Source organism: Lepidochelys kempii, chromosome 22, assembly GCF_965140265.1.
Source record: "Lepidochelys kempii isolate rLepKem1 chromosome 22, rLepKem1.hap2, whole genome shotgun sequence".
NCBI classification, from domain to species: Eukaryota; Metazoa; Chordata; order Testudines; family Cheloniidae; genus Lepidochelys; species Lepidochelys kempii.
Window position 1 is genome coordinate 11016191 of NC_133277.1, and position 25073 is coordinate 11041263.

The 25073-nt window shown below is 43.1% G+C and overlaps 1 protein-coding gene across 8 annotated transcripts in view; it reads right to left on the reverse strand.

Annotated features, from left to right (window-relative positions):
• Window positions 1-25073, reverse strand: part of GRAMD1B (GRAM domain containing 1B) — a 333007-nt gene that overhangs the window by 248897 nt on the left and 59037 nt on the right. For 7 of the 8 annotated variants that reach the window (XR_012155938.1, XR_012155937.1, XR_012155939.1 and 4 more), the window contains exon 2: window positions 5641-6082. Coding sequence is in view for 1 of the 8 variants with exons in the window: in XM_073321022.1 (XP_073177123.1) it covers window positions 5641-5666 (26 nt within the window). In the remaining 7 variants the exon portion in view is untranslated. Of the gene's footprint in view, window positions 1-5640; window positions 6083-25073 lie in introns of those variants that run through there. The other variant, XM_073321022.1, reaches the window with a different exon arrangement.

Sequence of the window (25073 nt, forward strand, 5' to 3'; positions counted from 1 at the left end):
TAAAGCCAATTTGGGTTATAGCTATGCAGGAGGTGATGTGAAGAACTGGTGAAGAACTGCCTTCCCTTATTTGCATTCAACGAGCTTTTAAACTGACTGTAAAAATAAACAAACAATGCTCTCAGTAAGAGCCCTTTACCAGTATCCAAGGGGAAGAAAATGTTTAATAACAAACTGGTGTACAGCTTAATCCTATGACAGCAGGTGTTTGGACCAGAAAAGCAGACAAGACCTTAAACAAGGCAATGTGACAGGCACTGCTGTATGTCTTGACTATGGGAAGGTGCGATACACACAGCGAGCATATGAGTGCACACATACATGACATGAACAAGCGTGATGTAACAGTGCATGGGGGGAGGGAAATGTGTACTCCGTCTGTAACGGACATGAAAGAACAACAGGCCCAAGACTGTGCAGATGGAAGGATGCATATAAGGGTAATGCATGAGCACATGCATTCAAGTGCAACTCCTGCAGGGTGTCAGTGCACGTAAGCGGTGGTGATAGAATCCAGTAATACTTTCCATTTATACATCTTTCCATCTAAAGAACTCAAACACACCGTGTGCATGTGTAGCTATAACAATGCCCTTCAGGCAGTGCACGACTGAGCACAGAATTATCTGTCTTTTTAGACTGCCTTTCTCCATGGCAGTTTTATCCTACTGTTCACACTAGACTCTTTTAAACTAAAACCCAAAGATTCCAGCACACTCTGCACCACACATTGGTTCCCATGATCAAGGTAATCAGGATTCAATTGAAGAACAGAGACAATACATAAGCTTGGCTAAGAGCCATCATCTGCAACAGGAGCGGGATGGAGTATATGGCCAGAATTTATGTTAAGGGCACATTTACAAATGGTTCATAAAGGATTTATTAAAACATCTATTAGTCATTTATTAATTTATTATAGATGTTCGAGTCCAACAGCTCAATAGGTTCCTTATAGTCATGGCTTAAAGCCCTCTATAATATCTTCCACTGACATGCTTATAACCAACTGTAACATGTCTCTAACTTACTTATAACTACTGGTCCATAGTCAATTATTAACCCTTTATATTTTATAAATGTAACCTGTGCATAAAGTGCGACCAAATATACATGAGAAAACATTCCCTGCAAATTAATCAGGTTTTGCATACTTCCAAGTGCGCTCAAGACTATGTATTTCCTGCTCGCAATGGTGGCATTTATTATAGATATCAGCCTCTGATGGGGTTGTAACAAATAATTTGATATGTTCTGCCTCTTTTTTCTGTTTGATTAATGCATCATCTGCCTTATGGCAGTTTGCACAGACTACTTTCTACACAAAAAGAACTAGAGAAGTTCATGGAGGATAGGTCCATCAATGGCTATTAGCCAAGATGGACAGGGATGGTGTCCCTAGCCCAGGAGTGGGCAACCTTTTTGGCCTGAGGGCCACATCTGGGTATGGAAATTGTATGGCGGGCCATGAATGCTCACAAAATTGCGGGGGGGGGGGCCCTCCGGCTGGGTTGCAGGCTCTGGACTGTGGCTAGGGAGGAGGGGTTTGGGGTGCAGGAGGGTGCTCTGGGCTGGGACCGAGGGGTTCAGAGCGTGGGAGGGGGATCAGGGCTGGGGCAGGGGGTTGGGGGGTGTGTGGTGGGATGAGGGCTCTGGCTGGAGGTGCGGACTCTGGGGTGGGGCTGGGGATGAGGGTTTGGGGTGAGGAGGGTGCTCCGGGCTGGGACCAAGGAGTTCAGAGGGCGAGAGGGGGATCCGGCCTGGGGTAGGGGGTTGAGGTGCGGTGGTGTGTGAGGGCTCCAGCTGGGGAGATGGCCGGGGTGCAGGCTCTGGGCAGCACTGACCTCAAGCAGCTCCCGGAAGGAGCAGCATGTCTCCCCTCTGGCTCTTACGCAGATGCATGGCCAGGCAGCTCTGCGCACTGCCCCATCCTCAGGCGCCACCCCTGCAGCTCTTATTGGCCGCAGTTCCCGGCCAAAGGGAGCTGTGGGGGCGGCACATGGGACGGGGGCAGCATTCAGAGCCCCCTGGCTGCCCCTATGCGTAGGAACCAGAGAGAGGACATGTCACTGCCCCCCGGAGCCATGGCACATGCAGAGCGGGGCAGGAGCTAGAGGGCCAACCCCGCTCCCCGGCAGGAGCTAGAGGGCCAAATTAAAATGTCTGACAGGCTGGACACAGCCCGTGGGCCATAGTTTGCCCACCCCTGCCCTAGCCTCTGTTTGCCAGAGGGTGACAGGGGATGGATCACTTGATGATTACCTGTTCTGTTCATTCCCTCTGGGGCACCTAGCATTGGCCACTGTCGGAAGACAGGATACTGGGCTAGATGGACCTTTGGTCTGACCCAGTATGGCTGTTCTTATGTTCTTAAATAATTTTTAGCTCTGTAGCTCATTAATGAGCAGCTCACTGTGGATATTTGAGCTTTTTGATTGGTCATCCAAGTCACAGTATGGTTCTGTTCCTCAACTGGGTGTACAAAATCAGCTTCCCTTTTCCTTTGTGCAGCCTAATGAACAGTAATTCTTTTTAAATGTATTTTTTTAAGAATTATCCCCAGCATTTGCTTAAATTTCTCCATTCCCACAAATGTTCCCAACAGTTAACTCGCTCGCAGGAACAGACAGTCTAAATGAATTTGTTTACAATTTGAACCAATATTCTTAGAAAATGCTTATCTCACTGCTACTGTACGTACTTCTCCTGTCTCCTCTTAGCTCACTGACCCACAGTAACTCCCTTCACCCTGAGAACTGTGCTAACATCGTCTCTCCGTCCAGCAGCCGGGACACCATCTAGCCACCATGAGTGGTGATAGCAGCACGTGTTGCTCCTGGCACTGATGCTCTGAGCTAAGGCAGGGGTTCTCAAAGTTTTCCATAGCGAGGACCACCTCTTAATAGCAAGATTGTCCTGTGGACACCTCCCCTCCAAGTCACGATTATGCAGAATATCTCCTCTCCCTTCATGATCACAGCACGAACCAGAGGCAGCTACTGCGAATGCTTACATGGAAATGTATTGGGAAATGCATTTTCAGCTGCCTTTTAGTGAAAGTCAGCAGCTGGGCACAAGGAAAAGATCCAAACCTATGTGACCAGCCAGCTTCCCATGGACCACAGATGACACAGCCAGGGAACTGCAGCAGTAAGGGATTTTTTGATCAGACAAGCAGTAGAATCTGAGGCATGAGGATTTCACACAGGACTGAAATGAATCTCAACAGGGTGTCTCCCTGGCACCTGCATGTTATTTTAGGGACCATCCATTCTGTGGTGCTCTGCATTAAAGATTGAGAAGGGCTTTGAGATCAACTGATGAAAACCACTACATAAGAGCTAGGTATTATTATTAATTGTACTTCCTTCTGGCGCTTATAAGCCAATTAAGATCCCTTGATCCTACCTGACCTCTCAGCTCCTGGGAGTGGACTGAAATTACCAACAAATTCTAATGGTGGAGAAATTTATATATTTACAGAAGAAATCAATATTGAAGAGAAAGCAGCATGTTCTTTCTATGGCTGGGCCAAAAATGAAACCACTCAACCACTGCATTCCTTGTCCTGAATTTTGCAGTGCAGGGAAGGAATAAATAGATTTAATGGGACCCCAGATCTAAATCACTCCTGGGTTTGCAAGACCAAGTCCACAAGCCCGTTTTATCCATCTGTATCTGTAAGAAATATGAGCAAAAAAAGGATGAGGAACCATATATCTAGACTCTTCAAAACTTTGTTTTGTTTCAGTTAAAATGAGACCCATATCTGAACAGCCATTCTGGTTATATATAGTATATAAAATATTAGAGAGTGGAGCAAATAATTTCACAACAATCATTTACCTGATGAATTTAGCCTCTTTCTGTTTCGGAAATGTTAATAATCACAGGAGGTTAACATTACAATCATGATTTCCTCTTATTAACTCTATGATTTTTATTTGTATTTATTTTGGGAAGTGTTTTGTTTGTTTTTTAATGTATGGGTTATTTGAAAATTGTTTGGTGAGAATATTTAGTACTTGATATATCAAATATAAGATGAATAGGTTAGCCATGATTAGTCACAAAAGTCACACGGATATTTTCCCTGCTCTGATTGGGTGACTGCAATTCTTATTATCAGGAGCAGGGTTTGAAGCATCCATAGAATTTCTGAGGGAGTGGAGGCTGTTCAGGGAGAAGAGAAAAAAGCAGAAAATTTCATTAAAAAAATTAGTCAAAATTTTTTCAGCTTTTTTCTTTCAGAATTTGAAATGTCATTAAAAATTTTCATTAAAACTTCAAAATTTGAAATTTTTCTTGCTCGCCTTATAAATTGGTTAAAAACAGGAAAAATTTTATGGAAAGAATCTAAATTTCTTCCTGTTTTCCAATCACAATTTGAAATTTTGATTCAATTTTTGTCAAAACACTGACATTTAGAAAATTTCAACCAGCTCTAACAACAAGCAGGCTTAGGGATTTTAGAAAATATTAACCAGTTTTTTCTGGGCCATATGGGCCTTTACCGAAGGCGGCATTCCTAGTAAAATTAGACTGATGTAAATTTTATCAATTGGGTTCAGTATTTAAGTTTAGTCTCCTTTTGTCCCATTCACACAGAATAATGAATGTCTGCTCACATCCTTGCTCATTTAACTGCCTCTGTGTCAGGGTACTGGCATGAGGTTGGAGAACCCTGTTCACCTGCTGTGTTAAATAGTATACCTTGTCATGAAATACACGAAGACCATTGTTATTTACTAGTTTAATTTCTTGATCTCATCACAGGCCAAAATGCAAAGCAATGGCATTGCATATGCACAGAACTAGCTATGACAGGGGTGGCCAGATTGTTTTAGGTCTTGTTCATTGCTTCTGAGCTCAGGCTCCAGTGAGAGGGATTGGCTAACTGATCACCCTGCTGCATCAAGTGGTGTCCCATCCCATACTAAGCATACCACTTCCAAGGCATATACTTGAATCTCCAAGCTGAATATTTGTGTTCTGTGAGAAAAACTGCAAAAAACGAGAAACACACAAAAAGGGACACAGGCACCAGGGAGAAAAGCTTGATGTTTAAATTCAAGCAAAGAGATGGAGAAAGTGTTTAGCAGCGTCCAAGAGCTCTGCAAAATATGCTGTGTTCGCAGATACGCTGCTATATTAAAATGTAGCATATTCCATGTACACTCACATACATGTTCTATCATTATGTTGTGTAGCATGTTAACAAGGGGCCTATCACAAGGACTCCTACCACTGTACATCAGAGCATATGAGAAGAACCACCAACCCCCTCCAAAAATACAAGCAGACCTTTCCCATCACAACCTTTTCTCAGTCCATGTTAATAGCTTTACTAGTCACTTGCTGTAACTTTGATGACCCGTATGCACAATGTATAAGGCAATAAAACTCCAGGACACTTCAGAGCAAACGATGTTACAGATCACCATCAAAACGATCTATACTTTTCTCATGTTAAGAGATCAAACTGGCAAGTTATCTGCCTGGTGTCACGACAATGGAGCAAATCCAATCCCTGGTGTCAAACCCACTGACTGCAGCAGAGTTACACCAGAGCTGTATTTGGCCCATCCTGTTTAGAGGAGGCTGACTGGAAGGATTTGAAAGTAATGCTGAGTGTTTTACCTGGTTCTGCTCTGAAAGGCACTCATTCATTCAGACAGTCGGGGGAAGTCCTGTCAAAGCTGCAGATGTGAACTCCTCACGGCAGCATCCCCAAGTCAAATCCTGCTCTGCGAAGAGGAAAGGACCCCCATCCAGAGGAAGAGATGAGGTCTGGAGTGGCGAGGAGGGGGCCCCTTCGCTGAAGCCAGACACTGGATCCTGAGATTTAAGCTCAACCTGCCAGCTGCTCCACACTCCTGCTCTCACATACTGTAACACAGATCACCACTCACTGCCAAGAACATACTCTGCCTGCACAAGAGCTGTTCATTTCGTTAACCCTTGGCTGGCTGTTGGGCAGGAGCTCCTCTCTCTTAAGGAGGTCTTCATTCTCCAGTGCATCCTCTCAGCGCAGCTCGCTGCAAATCTCCTCTCCCAGATGATGTGGGTTTTGTAATGTAACCTAACAAAATAAAAAGAGATTTCAAAGGAATCAGGCAAAGACTGGTGGGGTTTTTTAAAACATCTCTGCTGTGCAAACTTATAGCAAAAGCTGATGGCATCCAAATGAGATGCTATTATTTGAACGGTGCTGTTTAACAAAGCTGAATCATTTATATCTAGCACTCTGGGATACGGCTAAGAAGGAGGAGGTGGTTGAAGCCAGTGATGGAGTCGTTCAGGTGTTTACAACATTTGCTTCATTTAACAGATTGGTTCGGGAAGGGTCGGGTTTTTCTTATTTGCTGCCAGCATGTACTGATTTGGGGGGTTAAGTGTTTATTGCTTGCAAGTAATGAAAGGCTGGTGATAGATGATGGGCACATGAGAAGAGTGCCTAGATAGTAAGGTGATGGGCGAAATACAGGGGATAGGCAGGTACAGAGATAAAGCAGGTTAACTGCAGTTCTCTTTTTTTCAGCATAAAGCCATCTCCTTACCTACAAATTGTACACACTTACTGTCTCAAAAAAACCCCAAAAAACCCTCATATTCCTGCTATCCTGTCCTCCATCCCCAATCACTCCATCTGTTTGTTTACCCTCCTGTTGCACCTTGCCTTAAGTTATAGATTGTGGGCTGTGATTTGCAAAAGCTTCCTGGGGGATTGGGACATCAAATTCACGTTAATTTTAAATTGGCTGCATAATACTCCAGCCAATTTTGAAACTCTCAACAGTCTGGATCTGTCCTTTATCATATGTCTATAGAGCACCTGACTCAAGAGGGCTCCAGTCTGGTTAGGGTCATTAAGCGCCACTGCAACACTAATTATTGGTTTGGTGGGTGTTTGCCAAAGATCATGGGTTTTTTAGAGGCTTGATGCTGCTATTTGTTCCAGATAGATTTATAACGACAGATGTTCATTGATAACCTTCCTCTTACTCTGCTCCTCATCCCCTTCACATCAGAACTGCTGAGCCCAATGCTGAGAGTTTCACATCCTCATCCACAGCTCCCAGAAATCTCACTGATGCCCACTTCCTAACAAGAAAAGGCTGACATCTGGCTTCAGTGTGGTTATAATAAACCCATCATGAAAGAGATGCATAAGATCCATATCTACAACTGCACACTCTCTCTGCTCTGATGCTGAGAAACAGGAACAGACTGTTTCCCATTTCTGTCTCCCACAGGTGAAGATCTTTGCACACTTCCCATTTGAAGCCTATTATTTTTGACCATCTTCTCACATTTTTCACATTTCTCAGCACAACCCTGTCACACTCAGGAATTGAAATATTTAATATTTCCCCACCCGAGAGGGAATCAGTATCCTAGATTGATATGTGAATGAAATTTTGCTATGAGGTTTGCCCGCTATAAAATTCAAAGTATTTAACTTCCTAAGAATAAGACTGGGTCAGAGCACAAAGGCCTAGGGAGGAGGACAGTCCAGTGATCAGTGCACTAACCTAGAGCTTGGGAAACCCGGGGTTCAAGTCCCTGCTCTGCCACAGACTCCTTGTGTGACTTTGGGCAAGTCGCTTAGAAAACTGAGGCACAGATGGGCTATATATTAACTAAGGATAATAGTGCTTCCTTATTTCTACTTCACAAGTATGTTGTGAAGATAAAGCTATAACAGATTGTAAGGTGTTCAGATTCTCCAGTAATGGGAGCCAAAGAAGTACCTAGGATGGTACCCAGGAGAGCTGGCTGTATTTCAAGGAATCCCTGTTGAGGTTACAGGGACAAACCATCCCGATGTGTCAAAAGAATAGTAAATATGGCAGGCGACCAGCTTGGCTTAACGGTGAAATCCTAGCGGATCTTAAACATAAAAAAGAAGCTTACAAGAAGTGGAAAGTTGGACATATGACCAGGGAAGAGTATAAAAATATTGCTCGGGCATGTAGGAATGAAATCAGGAGGGCCAAATCGCACCTGGAGCTGCAGCTAGCGAGAGATGTCAAGAGTAACAAGAAGGGTTTCTTCAGGTATGTTGGCAACAAGAAGAAAGCTAAGGAAAGTGTGGGCCCCTTAATGAATGAGGGAGGCAACCTAGTGACAGAGGATGTGGAAAAAGCTAATGTACTCAATGCTTTTTTTGCCTCTGTCTTCACGAACAAGGTCAGCTCCCAGACTGCTGCGCTGGGCATCACAACATGGGGAATAGACGGCCAGCCCTCTGTGGAGAAAGAGGTGGTTAGGGACCATTTAGAAAAGCTGGACGTGCACAAGTCCATGGGGCCGGACGAGTTGCATCCGAGAGCGCTAAAGGAATTGGCGGCTGTGATTGCAGAGCCATTGGCCATTATCTTTGAAAACTCGCGGCGAACCGGGGAAGTCCCGGATGACTGGAAAAAGGCTAATGTAGTGCCAATCTTTAAAAAAGGGAAGAAGGAGGATCCTGGGAACTACAGGCCAGTCAGCCTTACCTCAGTCCCCGGAAAAATCATGGAACAGGTCCTGAAGCACTTACATGAGAGGAAAGTGATCAGGAACAGTCAGCATGGATTCACCAAGGGAAGGTCATGCCTGACTAATCTAATCGCCTTCTATGATGAGATTACTGGTTCTGTGGATGAAGGGAAAGCAGTGGATGTATTGTTTCTTGACTTTAGCAAAGGTTTTGACATGGTCTCCCACAGTATTCTTGTCAGCAAGTTAAAGAAGTATGGGCTGGATGAATGCACTATAAGGTGGGTAGAAAGTTGGCTAGATTGTTGGGCCCAACGGGTAGTGATCAATGGCTCCATGTCTAGTTGGCAGCCGGTGTCAAGTGGAGTGCCCCAGGGGTCGGTCCTGGGGCCGGTTTTGTTCAATATCTTCATAAATGATCTGGAGGATGGTGTGGATTGCACTCTCAGCAAATTTGCGGATGATACTAAACTGGGAGGAGTGGTAGATACGCTGGAGGGCAGGGATAGGATACAGACGGACCTAGACAAATTGGAGGATTGGGCCAAAAGAAATCTGATGAGGTTCAATAAGGATAAGTGCAGGGTCCTGCACTTAGGACGGAAGAACCCAATGCACAGCTACAGACTAGGGACCGAATGGCTAGGCAGCAGCTCTGCGGAAAAGGACCTAGGGGTGACAGTGGACGAGAAGCTGGATATGAGTCAGCAGTGTGCCCTTGTTGCCAAGAAGGCCAATGGCATTTTGGGATGTATAAGTAGGGGCATAGCGAGCAGATCGAGGGACGTGATCGTCCCCCTCTATTCGGCATTGGTGAGGCCTCATCTGGAGTACTGTGTCCAGTTTTGGGCCCCACACTACAAGAAGGATGTGGAGAAATTGGAGAGAGTCCAGCGAAGGGCAACAAAAATGATTAGGGGTCTGGAACACATGACTTACGAGGAGAGGCTGAGGGAACTGGGATTGTTTAGTCTGCAGAAGAGAAGAATGAGGGGGGGATTTGATAGCTGCTTTCAACTACCTGAGAGGTGGTTCCAGAGAGGATGGTTCTAGACTATTCTCAGTGGTAGAAGAGGACAGGACAAGGAGTAATGGTCTCAAGTTGCAGTGGGGGAGGTTTAGGTTGGATATTTGGAAAAACTTTTTCACTAGGAGGGTGGTGAAACACTGGAATGCGTTACCTAGGGAGGTGGTAGAATCTCCTTCCTCAGAAGTTTTTAAGGTCAGGCTTGACAAAGCCCTGGCTGGGATGGTTTAGTTGGGGATTGGTCCTGCTTTGAGCAGGGGATTGGACTAGATGACCTCCTGAGGTCCCTGCCAACCCTGATATTCTATGAGTCTAAGGACAGCTATCTAGATAAGGCCTACTTGCAGGAAAATATATCCCTGCTTGTGCCAGCAGATCTCTTTCCATTATGTTAGTGCTGGCCTTCCCATAAGATGGTCTTCAAACAACACCGTGAAACACATCATAGGACAAGCAATGTACCCTGACAATTCCCATACAGTTTTTAAGTGGAGCTCTAACAGTTCTTAAGCAACTAGGAACAACAGATAACAGTCTAAAATATCCAATTCTTCTATCTCTAATTAGTGTTTCTAGCATCTCCGCCATTACTGAAGTCAACCTACACGTGTTTTCTCTAACTTCCAGAATCCTCTTTAGATTGTTCATTAAACATCAGTGATTCCTTATTTTCTCTCCAATTCATCATCATCATCATAATAAAGTGTCATGTATGGCAGGAAATAGACTTTTTACTTTTCCTATATCCTACATCTGGGGTGTGATATACATGACATTGCCCCTATTAGTAAATGACTGAGTGATTTAATATACATTGTGTGTTACAGCTATACATATAACATCAATCAGAATTCATATATTGTACATAGATTCCCCAAACTGTCACACCCTTCCTATCAGATCTACTCATGAGAGTATTAGATGAAAGCTAATGTCATCTCATCCTTCACAGGATTAGAGCAGGGAGGTGTGGAGCCAGGATTCCTAGGTTCTCTTCCCAAATCTGTCACTGTGAAATCAAGCCTTAGACAAGAGTCAACCTCTCTCTGTGACATGTGTAGGCTACTACTTACTTAACTCAAAGAGGTACTGCTAAGTTTCCTTCATTAATGAATATTTGTAAAGCTCATTGAGATCATTGTCTGAAAGACAGCCATGGAGAGGACGAAGCATCTGTAGCATTATCCATTGTGTTGACTAGCAGTAGTACTTTGCCTGCACATGACACAACAGTGAAATCACTGCGCCATTATTGCTTTCCTTCAGCCCCCTTTCCTTTGGAGAAAGGATGACCAACACTTTGCTGCCACACACTGATATTCTCTGGATTTTCCCGTATCAGTTTCCCCTACCTGAATGAGCTATAAGGGGAGTAAACACCTTCAGAGATCCCAAAGTTCCCCAGAAATCAGTACCTGATTATTCTGTGTCTGCCAGGAAAGCACTAGCTCACCACATGGGGTAAAAATAAAACCTAGCCAAGACTGAATTCACTACTTCTTCCCCAACAGGAAAGGCCCCAGCAATCAGTGCGCTCACCAGCAGCTCCTGTCTGCCCACAGGGCTGCTGGCATGGGAAGAGGCAAGCTTTAAACATTAGACTCTTCTTTCCTCTGCATTTACAGGGACACAGTTTACATAAAGCCATGCCCTGGTATTTTGGCAATAAGGTCTGATGATTTAATGTCATCTCTGAAATAAAAAGCTCCACACGTTACCTCAGTAACATTTACTTTCAGAACCAAAGTGAGTGCACCACAAATTGACTATGGTCACAGGAACGTTACTTCAGATGTGGCTAATATGAGGTAAAATATAAATAAATCTATTGCACTTTTTTAGCAGCCCTCCTACCTCCTCTGTACTGTGTGTCCTTGAAACAAACCTCCCCACATCCAGCCATACCCTGAGACTCCCCATTGGCAAAGTCTAATGATCTGGGGGTGGTAAGTTCTGTACCCTTCTAGAAAAGGGAACCGGGTACATTTCAACTCTGAAAGGACAGGAGGGTCACCTGTTCTTCATCTATGGCCCACCTGATCAATCAGAGTGTGCCATTACCGGGTGCAGAAGGGAGTTAGCACTGTCTGGTGGCTGCAGCACCAGCCCAGAAGGGTGAGAAGCGGGCAGAGGAGAAAACAGGGATCAGAGATTTTCAGAGATCAACAGTGAAAAAATTATAGAAACAGGGGTCTGTTCCTTCGAGAGGATCCCCCAATGCCACAAAATGTTCTTCCCTTTCCATCTCCCTTCACATTCACATAATCTTTCAGTGCAGAGTACTGCCCATATCACTACACACAGATAACACATGATGGGTGCATTATAAATACCTAGATACATCGTACAGGTCATGATTCCATTTGAGTCATACCAATGACTGGAGTTATACATACAGCTAAAGCTGTCAGGAGATGGGTATGTTAAGTACACTTCTGTAGATGATGCTAATATGTTACCCATATCTTAGACAGTCAAAACCAGGGAGTGAATCCGTGGAGAAACAAAAACTGCCCTATTTAGAAATCGAGTTCATCAGGTATTATCTGAGGATCCCAGAGCAACACTCCTGATTTTGAAACCATAGGATTGAAACAGCATGGATACAAATATCTGAGCCAACAAAACTAAACGGTGTTCTCTGTGCCTGGTAGGAATGAGACGGTAACTTTCCTAGAATGGAGAGAGAGCACGAGAAAGACTTAACAGAAGGAAGTTCAATAGGCACAGAGTGCGGACACCCTAATGATAATACTTGCCATGCAACTGGAGACCATTTTTTGCTCATTTTCTCTTCTAATTCTCATACTGACATTGCCAGGAACAGAGGAGCTTGACAGATATAGCCAGCAGTACAATTTTACTTCCCACAGAAGAAAATTAGCACAAGGTTAATCCATTCTTTGTGCGGAATGGGAATTTGATCTCAAGCCCCATGAGGACACCGAGGGGGTTGCAGTAGAGGTACCGTTATCAAGGGAGAGAAAGGGTTGATGGAGCTCAGCTAGAGAGGAAGGTAATGCAGTTTGTGAAAGATAGTTGTCTAATCATTGCCTCCAAAAAAAAGTTGTCCACTAGGAATCTGCAACTCATTTTTGTCAGCAGATGTTCTATTTCTGACTCAAGAACAGTTTCTGGAGAGGTTCAAATGGGTAACATAACACTATTTCCCAGGCAGGCAAAAAGCCAGCTATCCCCAGGCAAGTAAATTCTAATAGTTATATTTAGCAGTTCTACAGAGCTCTACATTTGCAAAGCACTGAGACAGTTCTCACAAAACCACTGAGGCAGATAAATATCATCCCAGTTTTATAGATGGGGCAAATCAAGGCACAGAGAGATTAGTGGCTTTCCCAAGGCCCTACACTCAGTCAATGGCACAGCTGGAATTAGAACTCAAGGGTTCCTGGCTTCTAGTCCTTTGTCCATTTTATGCTGGATGTGTAGCCTTCTGCAATCACCCTGTGTTTTTGCTTATTCACACACAATCAGTTAAGATCGCTTGTTCATTTCTGTCCCAATCTGAGAAGGGAAAGCCGTGGGAGCTATGCAATGTACAATGACATCTAAATCATTCACAACTGTAACCTGCTTTTTTCCAGGCAGAAATCCCTCTATGGCTCATGTTTTATAATTCCAAGTGCTGAAATTAAACGGGAGGGATGGAAAGGAGGGGGTCCTTATTCATTTATCAGTCAACAAGGTGGCCAGAAAATCCTGAAGGCAGATGCAGTTTGGCTTGTTCATCCCAACAGGAAATGCAGCAGGGCGTACCCCGTCCCCAAGTAATTTGGAGGGAATCCTACCAATAAGGAATACCAACAGGGAAACAGAAAAAAAATGGGTTATTTTATAGCCAGCAACAAACCCATATAGAAATCTAGCAACTTCTGGTGTTGAATGAGGCAGCTGGAATACAGGACGACACAGTAAATCACACATAGCCATCTAGTCACTTCAAGTCATCTAGTCCGCACCTTTCGTTCCCTAAGTAGATAAGTAAATGCATTTATTTACATCTGAATATTGGTGACATCATAGCAGAATTTTCAGAAGCCTTCACAATCCATCGCTAACTTTGAGCACTCAAAAGCTGACCTTCCACTGATCTGCCACGCACTACCCATCCACCTCCTTGCTGGTTGTCCCCTACTACAATGACTCTCCACACCACTCCTTCCATAATAACTTTCTCAAGGTTATTTCCATCTCTATGCCTAGTGGGACCAAAGTACACAAGTTTGTGTCTACTGATCTCCGACATCAGAGTCTGCTTCTCTCCAATAATATTCCTAACATAGGCATTTGTCCTTTTTTCCCCCATCCAGGAGAGGATATGCAAGAGTCTTCGCCAGCACCACATTTCAGAAGCTTCAATTTTCTTTTCAGCAATAACTTCCCACAATTCACATCCATATATCACCGTAGAAAAAAATTTGGTATTTCACCAGTCACACCTTGTACATTTCAAGATGCCACTTTTCCCCAGCCTTTTTAAGGGAAGCCATAGCTGGGCAAGCCATCCCGAGTCTTTTTCTGATTTCTTTGAAACAGCCTCTTTGGTTGGATATATATGATCCCAGATAATTTAATCTATCTACTGCCTCTGCCACTTGTCCGTTAATCATCGCATTCAGGAATAGTCCATACTCTTCACTAACAGTTTTTACAGACCATCTTTTTTTGCATTAGATCAGTGGTTGTTGCCAAGTGTTCTGCCAATATCTTCCAAAGATGTTTATGTCAGATGATATCAAACGCTTGTGAGTCATCACTGAAGCACATAATTGATGGGTGATTGTACTCTGCATTTTTCAGCTGTGTGACAGATATTCACTTTTTGGTCCTGTGTACCTCAGCCCTCTCTGAAACCAGCTTGTTGTGGTGGTAGTTCAGTGTCTATCCTTTATTTCATCCAATCAGAGCAGAACTTTGCTACCGTGCAATATCAGGGAGACGGTATTTTATAACAGAATGTAGTAAATTCCCTTCATCCAGTCCTCCCGCCAATTTCTAGTCATCTGTATATCATTAGAAATTTTTCACATAAGACCAATACCGAGTCCATCAATTGCTTTGAACAATTCTGCAGGCATATTCTCTACCTCTGCTGCTTTCCCAAGCTTCATTTTCTTAATAGCACACACCACTTCCTCTTGCAGGATTGATGGATCCAGCTCCATACTCTCTTTTCTGTCACCCTATATTATGAGCATAAGCTCTGGAGAGGGCAGGGACACTGCTTCCCTACTTTCTAAAACCTAGCTGGAAAGAAGTGCTCAGCAGCCTGCCTGGACAAGCTGGCATTTGGGTCCAACTCTGTGTCATGAGGTGTGCTGTCAGATGGGCCCTTGCCTGCCAGCTACTGAAACCAAGGTAGTGGCTCCTCTCAGCACCAGGGCCAGCTGCATCTGGGAAGCAGGGACGGAACCCTGATCCAAAGATCAGGAGTGGGGTCGGGGGGAGGGCAGGGGCTCTGGGAGGGTTGTGCTGGTGGTGAGGGAAGGCTCCCTTGAGGGCTCCAGGCAGGTTGGGCTGGTGGGGGACTTGGTCCTCTCACTTTCACAGTCCTTCACGCATCCATGAGTATGAGTCGCTCTGGTGAGGCGTATAGGCTGGCACAGTAATATCATCATATTCAGTGAGGACTCTGCCATCATGATTTCTTATTACGTTTGATTGCAACCCCCCTTTCTCTCCTTTTCTTGGATCCTGGATATATGCTGTGTATCCATCGGTCATCATGAAATGACCCGTACCCTTCCAATGCAGCTCTGAGATTCCACACATTTCTAGCTTACATCTTTCCCCTTCTTTGGTTATAATGGCAAACTTCCCTTCATACCCGCCCCTCACATTCCTACTCTGATGATTTGTTTATGAAGGTTCAAGAGTGGCCTTTCCCTTCCACCTTTACACTCCCTGCTTTGATCAATCTAACTGTTCCTTTTTCATCTTCATTCTTTCCTCTATGAAACTGAAAGTAGGCAGATAGTTCGCAGCAGAAGGATGTATCTGATTAATTTTGCCTCTCTTCTAATTGCAAATTGTCTGAAAACAGCTTTTATGAATTCCTTCAATATTCATAACTACTCATCAAACATTTTTCATGAATAATTCATGGACTAAAATTCATTTGCAAGCAGTTCACCGGAAGGATTCCATACTTGAAATTCAAAATTAGAGCTGTGGTAGTTAGTTTTAATTGGCTACATAGAATGCATGACATAGTTTCTGTTCCCTGATTGGCTGTTTCTGGTGTGAATTACTCACAATTACAACTTCAAAATTTGCTTTCAGTGAGCTACAGCATCCCACTGTCGACACCCTACTTTCTTTAGTGTCAGCTTATAAAGGGAATGAGTCAAACAGATAATGAATAACCAGAATACCAGAAACACATGTCAGCTTCAATAATCTATAGCCCAAGAAGCAAACAGGAGAAAACCTGGAACTCAGCTGCAGAGAGAGAGTAATTCATCTGTGAAAATTTTCTTTATGCAAAGAAGACATGAAAAAAAAAATCACTCTCTGGGTTTTCCCCTGTTTAATTGCTTCACTTCACTTTTCACAAGCAGCATGCTTCAGCTCCTTAACCCTACTGAGCTGCTTATATCAGAAAAGAGGTTTGTGGCCTAAATCTTTGATACAATAAAACTAGGCTACAAGTATCACTGTGCACAGGCCTGGCATGACTGGGGGATTGGGAGTAGACACCAACGTTTTTCAGCTACAGGTCATGTCCCCCATCCCCCTTTACAATCTGACTTCGCTTGTTAGGAATCTAAAGTCCTTACCATACGAGGGCTGTTCATGGACCTTGCAGAAAGGAGCTCGTGGCCCATTCACAGTTGACAAGTCTCCCCACAGAACCTCATTTGGCCTCTGACAATTTCAGTAAAGTGAAGCCAATGACTGAATAATCCAGAGAGACTGAAGTACTCTCTCATCCCTGGGGATAGAACCTGAAGATCAGGCTTGACGCATATCTGTAAGGCACAGTGTATATAAGGAAAGATTCCACTGCCACTCTCCAGGCTGTAGCTGTGCTGTGGATAAAAAGGACCTCAACTCCCTGGGGTTGCCAGTGTAGTACCTCCCATGAGCACTGAATTGACTTTAAATTTTTTTCTTAAATTGATACTACTGCTCAGACTTCAAAGGGAATCCACGCTTTAATCCTATTTGACTCTCTTGATGGATTGTCACTTTCACCCGAATTGAATCAGCTGCTCTTTTCCCTCCTGCAGTTTACAGACAACCTCAATCATTAGCAGAGAATTAGGACTAAGGAGTGAGGGAAATAATTTAACCTACCAACAAACTGCATTAGCTGTTGCCTTTTTAAGAAACGGGCGCAACATGTTTCCATCTCAGGGTCCATCTCCGATTTGATAGTTTCCCTTTATTTGTTTTCTTCTCATATTGGCATTTAGAGAAATCTGAAGCAGCTACCACTGGACCTGCAGCTCTCAGCCCTGGCCAAAGGTTTAATTTTAAAACATTGTTACAGCTGAACAAAAACACAGGCCTATCTACCAAACAAGCTTGGATGTGCACAACCTCCAGGGCACCCCTTGGGCTAGTCTGGCCCTTTTTGATTACTGATACTTTCATGTGCTCATTAGTTCCAGACCTTTCCCTTTCAAAATAATTTTAAATGCAAACTGTTTCAAAGGGGATTTAGCATCCACATCTTTTAGAAAGCTTTCAAAATCTCAGTCTTAATGAAGCCCAATGTAGTTGTGGATTTTCATCTGCCATCAAACCCTGGAGTCAAATATGGACCATTCCATCTTCTATTGATCCATGAGGGTTAAAGAGGTCATCTTGGACTCAAGCTGAATATATCAAATTAACTTCAAATACCTCCCACCTCTCCAAATCCCCAAGAAAGCAGCCAAATCATAGAATCATAGGACTGGAAGGGATCTTGAAAGGTCATCTAGACTAATCCCCTGCACTCATGGCAGGACTAAGTATTATCTAGACCGTCATGATGGGTAGGTGGTTCAGCAACAAAGGTGTTCTGGTTTCATTCATTTTTTTAAATGGTGAATGAGTTGGAACCATCATCAACTTTTATTGGTTATTTTATTGTTTCTAGTATGTTAGCGTTAGGGTCCTTAATCAAGATCGGGGCCCCACGGTGCCAGGTACTGTACAAAGACACTAACCGACAGTCCCTACCCTGAGGAACTTCCAATATGAATTAGACAGGTTAATGATGGGAGTGGAAACTGAGGAAAAAAACAGACAAAGGTCATACAGCTGGTCGGTGGGAGAGCCAGGAACTGAACTCAGATCTCCTGGCTCCCAGTGCAGGGCCAAATGCACTGTACCATGCAAACTCACATAAAATTATGCCTATAATTACCTGTGTAATTCATTACGTTTATCCTCCCTCCCACTCTGCTGTTACATGTTCTTTCAAATTAGATCTGTCTAGCACTGCCCTAGCCAACCTGCACCTGAGAAGGAGCCAGAATTTACCTATGTACATTGCCAAAGAGCCACAGTAATACCTCAGCAGCCCCCCATCAGCTCCCGCCCTGCCTGCCAGCAGCCCTGCTGATCAGCGCCTCCCCCTCCTTCCCCATGCCTCCTGCGGCATGGAGGAGGCTCTGGGGGTAGGAGCGAGGGCACGACAGGCTCAGGGCAGGGGGCAGGGCCTGTGGCAGAGTCGGGGGTTGAGCAGTGAGCACCCCCCGGAACATTGGCAAGTTGGTGCTTGTAGCTCCAGCCCCGGAGTCGGTGCCTGTGCAAGGAGCTGCATATTAACTTCTGAAGAGCCGCATGCAGCTCTGGAGCTACAGGTTGGCCACCCATGGTCTGGCATATATGGTCCCCCTCACCATAATATCTGATATATTTTGCCAACAGTGTCTACCTGCATGTTTGTACATGTCTAAGAAAACTGGGTCCTGATTCTGACCGTGGTTCGTGGGCACTATTATAATGCAAACAACAATAAAGAGTTAAAAAGAACACATACAAGGAAAATAGGATTTCTTTCCAAGTTAAGGCCAGGATCTTCAACTGACAGAATAGTTTAGAATATCATCTAGTAATAATAATAATTATTAGAGACAGGCCCAATTCCAATTCCTCTTTGAACACTGGGAAACTCAGATCTGCATCTAATTTTTCAGCCAACTCCTACCTAAATAACAGCTTGAACCAAAACTGTGGAGGACTAAAACACACCCATGCTGTGTGTAAATTCTGATTCAGATACCAACTTTGTAGCTCATACTCATCTCTAAATAATACAATTAATATTCATTTACAGAATGTTATGTGCATTGAGGGCACTGTATAAGTAGTGATGTTAATGTCAGGATGTAGTTAAGAGCTGTGCCCAGCTGGGTTAGAATTCAGGCCACCAGCCAAAAAGATGAAGCAGCCCGTTGGGAGATTTGCATTGAGAACGAAAGTGATTGGGGGGTGCGGGGGGCAGTCTCTGAGCTTTGTGGCATTTTTGGTGTTCATTCCCCCTCTTCCCATGTATGCAATCGTTGCAGCCAAGGCAAAAAGGAACTTAAAGTTGATAGATGATGATGTTAGAGACAGATGTACAGCAGAAGACAATAATAAATACCAGAAATAAAAACTACGGAGGAAAATGTTGGCCTTGGGGCTTCTCTCAAAGATAGGGTGTTTAATAATAAATGCAAGAGTAATATAGATCTCTGGCTGATGTCATAACCACAGAGGCAGCCATTTACATTACAGCTCTAAGGGGGGAAGAGAAAAAAAGGGGGGGGGGGCCTTGAGCTTGTTATATTGCAATCATTTAAACATGTTGCTGCAGTCTGGTACAGGCCAAAGAGTCTCTTCCAAGACCAGACAGCTTGTCTGAGTTCATGTTCACAGTGTTCCTGGCTTCCTAGTGCTATGCGTTTTCATGCACAAAAAACAAACACATATTCTCAGTCAGAATGACTTTACTATAGACTAAGAGAATAACAAAGTGATTAAGGTCTCCACTAGAGAGGGGAGAAGGCCAGTACTGCTCTTTTCTAAGTGCTAAATGAACACAAAACAGCCTCTACCTTTGTGTAGCAAGCTTACAACAAGAAAAGGAGTACTTGTGGCACCTTAGAGACGAACCAATTTATTTGAGCATAAGCTTTCGTGAGCTACAGCTCACTTCATCGGAGTGAGCTGTAGCTCACAAAAGCTTATGCTCAAATAAATTGGTTAGTCTCTAAGGTGCCACAAGTACTCCTTTTCTTTTTGTGAATACAGACTAACACGGCTGTTACTCTGAAGCTTACAACACTGTTCTGAGACGTGAATAAGGGCAGTAAGTATGGTAGGGCCCTGGACCCACGAGCTGCAGAGCACCCTCCACTCTCAATGACTTCAGCAAGAGAGGTGGGTGCTCAGCAATACTCATGAACAGATTTCTAATGAGGGCATTGGTTGGAAATGCAGAGATTCCTAAAAACATGGATGGCTGACAAAATGGAAGCTAAAAACTAGAGCTCATCCAAAAAAAAAAAAAAAAAAAATTCTGTTCCATGGCAAATTCTGAGAGTTTCAAATTTTGTTTCATCCTGAATCAAGAAGTAGTCAAAATCTTGGAACTATTTGTAAAATACAATATTCTGAAATATTTCGTTTTGACAAGCGCCAAACATTTTGCTTCATCTTTATCATTTTGACTTAAATGCAATAAAATTGAAACTATAAAGCCAAACAAAAAAATATTTTGATAATCTCCTGTTGAAAATTTAGCCAAAATTGATACATTCTTGCAAAATGTTTTGAAAGTTCCATCAGAAAATTTTTAACCAGCTCTACTAAAAATTTGCTTGAGCTGGAGCCACCCAACTGGTGGCTTATGAGATGTCTCACTCAGACAATTTTTTTCATTATACTTAAGCAGCGGTTATTTACTGAAAATTCATGGCCTGTTTTTGGATGGAATTGGAGATCCTATCCAGTACAGAGTTTTGCACCCAAATAGCCTTCTCTGAAAATTAGACTCAGTGGATTTAGACCTATATGCAAGTTTGGTCAGTGCAAAAGTTCACCTTTCCACTGACACACAAGTAAATCAAGTTTGACTTCAGAAGTGTATAGAATAAAGGGAAGGAAATGGCCATTGGACGCATAACAAGAAAGTCTACTTCTGCTTGCTTGAAGGAGTCAGTGGGAAGTTGATTATAAAGTGGTTTCCTTTCATGTGCCCTGTTCTCAGGATCTTTGAGCACAGGTGTATCACTGAACACCACTTCCCTTTCCCAAGAGTGCCCGCAGCTCAGGTATTCTGAAAGCAAATTGAGCCTAGAGACCAATACAGCTGCAGCTCAGGAATCTCACTCAGCTCTGTTCTTAGACGTTTGAGCTGGGCATGCTCTCACAGCAGACCATAGACTAGGTTACTGCATACAGCCCTTCCCCTGATGCTGCTGACTCACATGAATAAGCATTAGTGCCAACTGCTGCACTGAAACCTCTAATAAGAGACAGATGTGACACAGAATGGAAAGTGAGATCCCTGCCTCTGATTTAGCTGCCAGAACACAAGGGCTTCAAGGTTGGTTCTGGGAGCTCTGCCAGGTAAGAAAAAAAAAAATGTTCACATACGTAACAGAAGAAAACCAGTTTAAGAACTGGAGGAAAGTGTGAACATTAGTGATGGGGTAAAAGTCAGAGTTCAAGTTTGGAGGAGATTAAGTATTCGGTACCGTCAACATTCCTGACCGTTTCATCTGTTGCAGGCTGGGGAGGGATATTTATCTGGTGGCAGGTGTGGGGAATCACCGGACTGTCAAGTGAGGTGACAAAGAATAAAGTAATGGAAGGAGTCGATTTCACTAATAAGAGAATAAACAGAGGATTAACCACTAGTCATAGTCTTACCGTACTGTAGGAGAGGGTGAAATGGGCAGAAAGTAGAGGAGTGGAAAAGATACAAAGGAAAAGCAGACAAACTTAGTAACAGAATTTTTATATATATATCTCAGAGTTAAAATGTAATAGGGGATAAGACCTTTGGGAGGATAAAATATAGATTGTTGTACAAAGCTTATTATTAAGAAAAGTCTTCCATCTTTTTCTCTTTCGCCTTTGTATTATCCACTTAGATCATAAACTCCTTGGGGCAGGGAGCGGTAGTGCATTTACTTCTAGGCATTGAATAAACATTATAAAATAAATACTAACAAGGTGTCTCTGAAGTTTACACAAATTCTCTGGAGCTTGTAAGTCTTTGAAAATTGGGCTGCAAATCTTGCAAGATTTCTGGTGCTTCCAAGTTCTGGAAATAAGCTAACAACAGAGGCTCTTGAGGTATTTCAGCACAATGATGGATTTGAGCTGTTAAGTCTGGAACTAAAATGAACTTCATCAAAGTTAACCGGTGTTCAGAGCTGGATACATTTCTAATTCTGGCACTTCTAGTTCTGATATTGGCTAGAGATCAGAATGGGGTGGTTGGTAGTGAGGGAACCTAGCCAAACATGTCACCTGAAAAAAAGGGGAGGCAGAGGACAGGCAGAAGGCTAGTTGACTGGCCTTGGTTCTAACAATAAAAGATAAAACTGGAACCTAACAGCACAAAACAAATATTACAGCTGAGATTTTCAAAGCCACCAAATGACCAGATGCCCAAATTGCATCAAAATTTGTGGCAGTTGAGAGTTTAAGCCTATGTTGTTTGGCCCCAATATTAATAACAACAATCATTTTATTAATTGTCTCATTCATTGCATTATTTTATTTTTTGTTCTTTTCTATGCACAATTTAAAGAAAACTTTTAAAAAGTAGATGAAGGTGTGTGTGCACGCGCGTGCAGAGAACAAACAGATGGGAAGAATGATTCTTTATGAACTGGATAGCTGATCCTTTGTGAAAATCTGCCCCTTTTGGGTTTCATATAATTAGAACTACATTTATCTGCCTTAGAGTCACCCTACAGAGCTAATGCAGACATCAGCTCCACACAGTATGGGTGTACAAGACATGTCCAATTACCCCCGTTAGGCTCATTGCTCACCGTGAGCATAAAAGAACAGCTTGAACATAAAATAGCAAGGGCATGCTCCCTGAGCTCTGAATACCACTGATGAAGGATGTGGCTCATACCGATCGCATCTACAGTACTTTTAACTGAAGCAAATTTAGGGAGTCAGCATTGGCTCTAGAAGTTTGGTGTTGGTAATGAGACTGGTTTTAAAGGCTGGAAGAAAAAAAATAGCATTTCTCAGTGTAAAGTCCGAGTATAGATGAAGCACAGATAGCCTTTACATTGATGTAGCTAGTCCAGGGAAATGTTAGATGGGGAGTACAGCATTGACCTAGCTATAGCAAGGTAAAGACTACCTGTGCCACTGAAATAGCTAACTCTGGGGAAAAAATACACCATTTTATATAGCAGCGAACACAGAGACATAGAGCATTAAGGGCATGATTCAATAGCTTCTTAAAAGGTATTTATGAAGAAAAGGAGAAATTGCTAATTGAAAATTAGTTGAAACTATATATTCCTAGTTTTCTATATTCATAAGTCAGAAAGATCTCAGCAACTCATGAGGGATGGCGACATAACCAAAGGAGAGAAAGAGAAGGTGCAACTGTCTTACAATGAAATGTGAATTACAGAAGTAGGCAGAAAATGGTAATTATCTTCCAAAAAAAACAAACCATTTTTTTCTAAATTTATCAGATTTGGGAGTTGTTTTGTTGAAAAACAGAAAAAAATCTTAAACATTTTGTATTCTTTTAAAAAAGGCCATTTTTCATATGAAAAATTTCAGCTAGCTCAGTTATTAGTATCTTTGCGTGTACATAAGGTTAGTTTATACACTCTAGATAGGACATCAGGGTACAGTGTCTTTTTTTTTTTAAACCAATATAGTTATACTAGCATAATCTTTAGTATGGATACAATTATACCAGTAAAAAGGTGATTCTGTCAGTACAGCAGTATTCCCCCTTCCCTTAGGTGAATAAACTATACCACTATAAAACATCTTTATACCAGTATAACTGCATCCATACTGGTATAGGTAAAGCAGTACAGCTTTTGTGTATAGACAATACAGTGCTTAATTTGTAATGAAAGAGGTGCCAGGGCTCAAGCAATTTTTTTTTACATTCATAACTGATGCAGCAAGCCCAGAGGAGCCGGGGCTCTGAACTTCCAAGCCCTGGCACAAATTAAGCTCTGTAGACATAGCCTTTGGGTGGAGTTGGCAGAAAGACCACTCGAGAAGGGGTCTGCTCGCATACAGCTCATTGTTGCATTGGGGCCTGTGAATATGACCAATTGAAATCACAGCCCATTGCCTGTGGGTAGTAGTGTCATTTTGGGAGCTAGGACCCAGTTTCTCTTGGTCTCTGAGCAGTTGTTATGGCTGCTTATTATCCTGTATTGAAAGTACATTGCACATCTGTTCACATGAATGTTACCACTTGGCATTTAAATATATTTACTGAACGAAAAAAGATTATTAAAAAGGCTGCAAGCTTCAGAGAGAGGCATCTCCTTGGCAGATTGATGGATTCTGACTTTATTCAAATTCAGTGCAGTTATTACCAAGTATCTATATAACATCCCTGAAGCAGAGAATGTAATACCTCTGCTTAGCATACGAATGGTAACACCCACAACACCAAACACTGAGACAGCTATTGAAATAGACTGATTATTGTTCAGAGAGCAGCATCCTGTACTATCTCCTGGGAATGGGAACAAGGGATGAGAAGCGTCTCTGCATGAGGACACATTACATCTCTCCAAGGTACCTTAATAACAAGGGTGCATTTTAAAATCAGATTTGCATTCTCTGCTTGCTAAATAAAAGTCTTGCCGTGAAGGCGGTGGATTGGGACTCAACAGATCTGGGGTTCTAGTCCTGGCTCTGCCAGAGACCCTCTGTTTGACCTAAAGCAAGTCTCTTATTTTTCTGAGCTTCTCCATCAGTACAATGAGAACAATAATATTGCCTTGCTCTCCCCCTTTGTCTGTCTTGTCTATTTAGATTACAAGCTCTTTGAGGCAGGGACTGTCTGTCTAGCTAAGATGCTTATCTGGCCTCCATTACTGCAGTAGCTGAGCACCTCACAATTGTTAATACATTTACCCTCACTGCAACCCTTTGAGATTGGGAAGTTCTAACACCACCATTTTATAGATGGTAAACTGAGGCACAGAGAGGCAGCGAGAAAGAATGAACCTCACACAATAGATGTTAGTGATGACTCTCAGTGCACCAACAGAAAGGACTCTGATACAGAGGTCATGAGAACAATATGTGGCGTGGATAATTTGCTCCAGGGCACATAGGAAGTTGTGATAGAGCAAGGAATTGAACTCAGGTCAGTAACTTAATCACCCTTCCTCTTTCACTAGGTACAAGTGCCTAACATGATGAGGCCCTAATCTCAGTTGGGGGCCTCTAAGTGCCACCATAACAATAATCTAAAATGGAGTTGTAGAGCTCTGGGGCTCCAGAACTCAAAATCAGGCCCAACACCTGAAGGGAGGTCACATAAATAGACTCCCCCGCTGCAAGATTTGGCCTGACAACACTCATTTAACTAGGG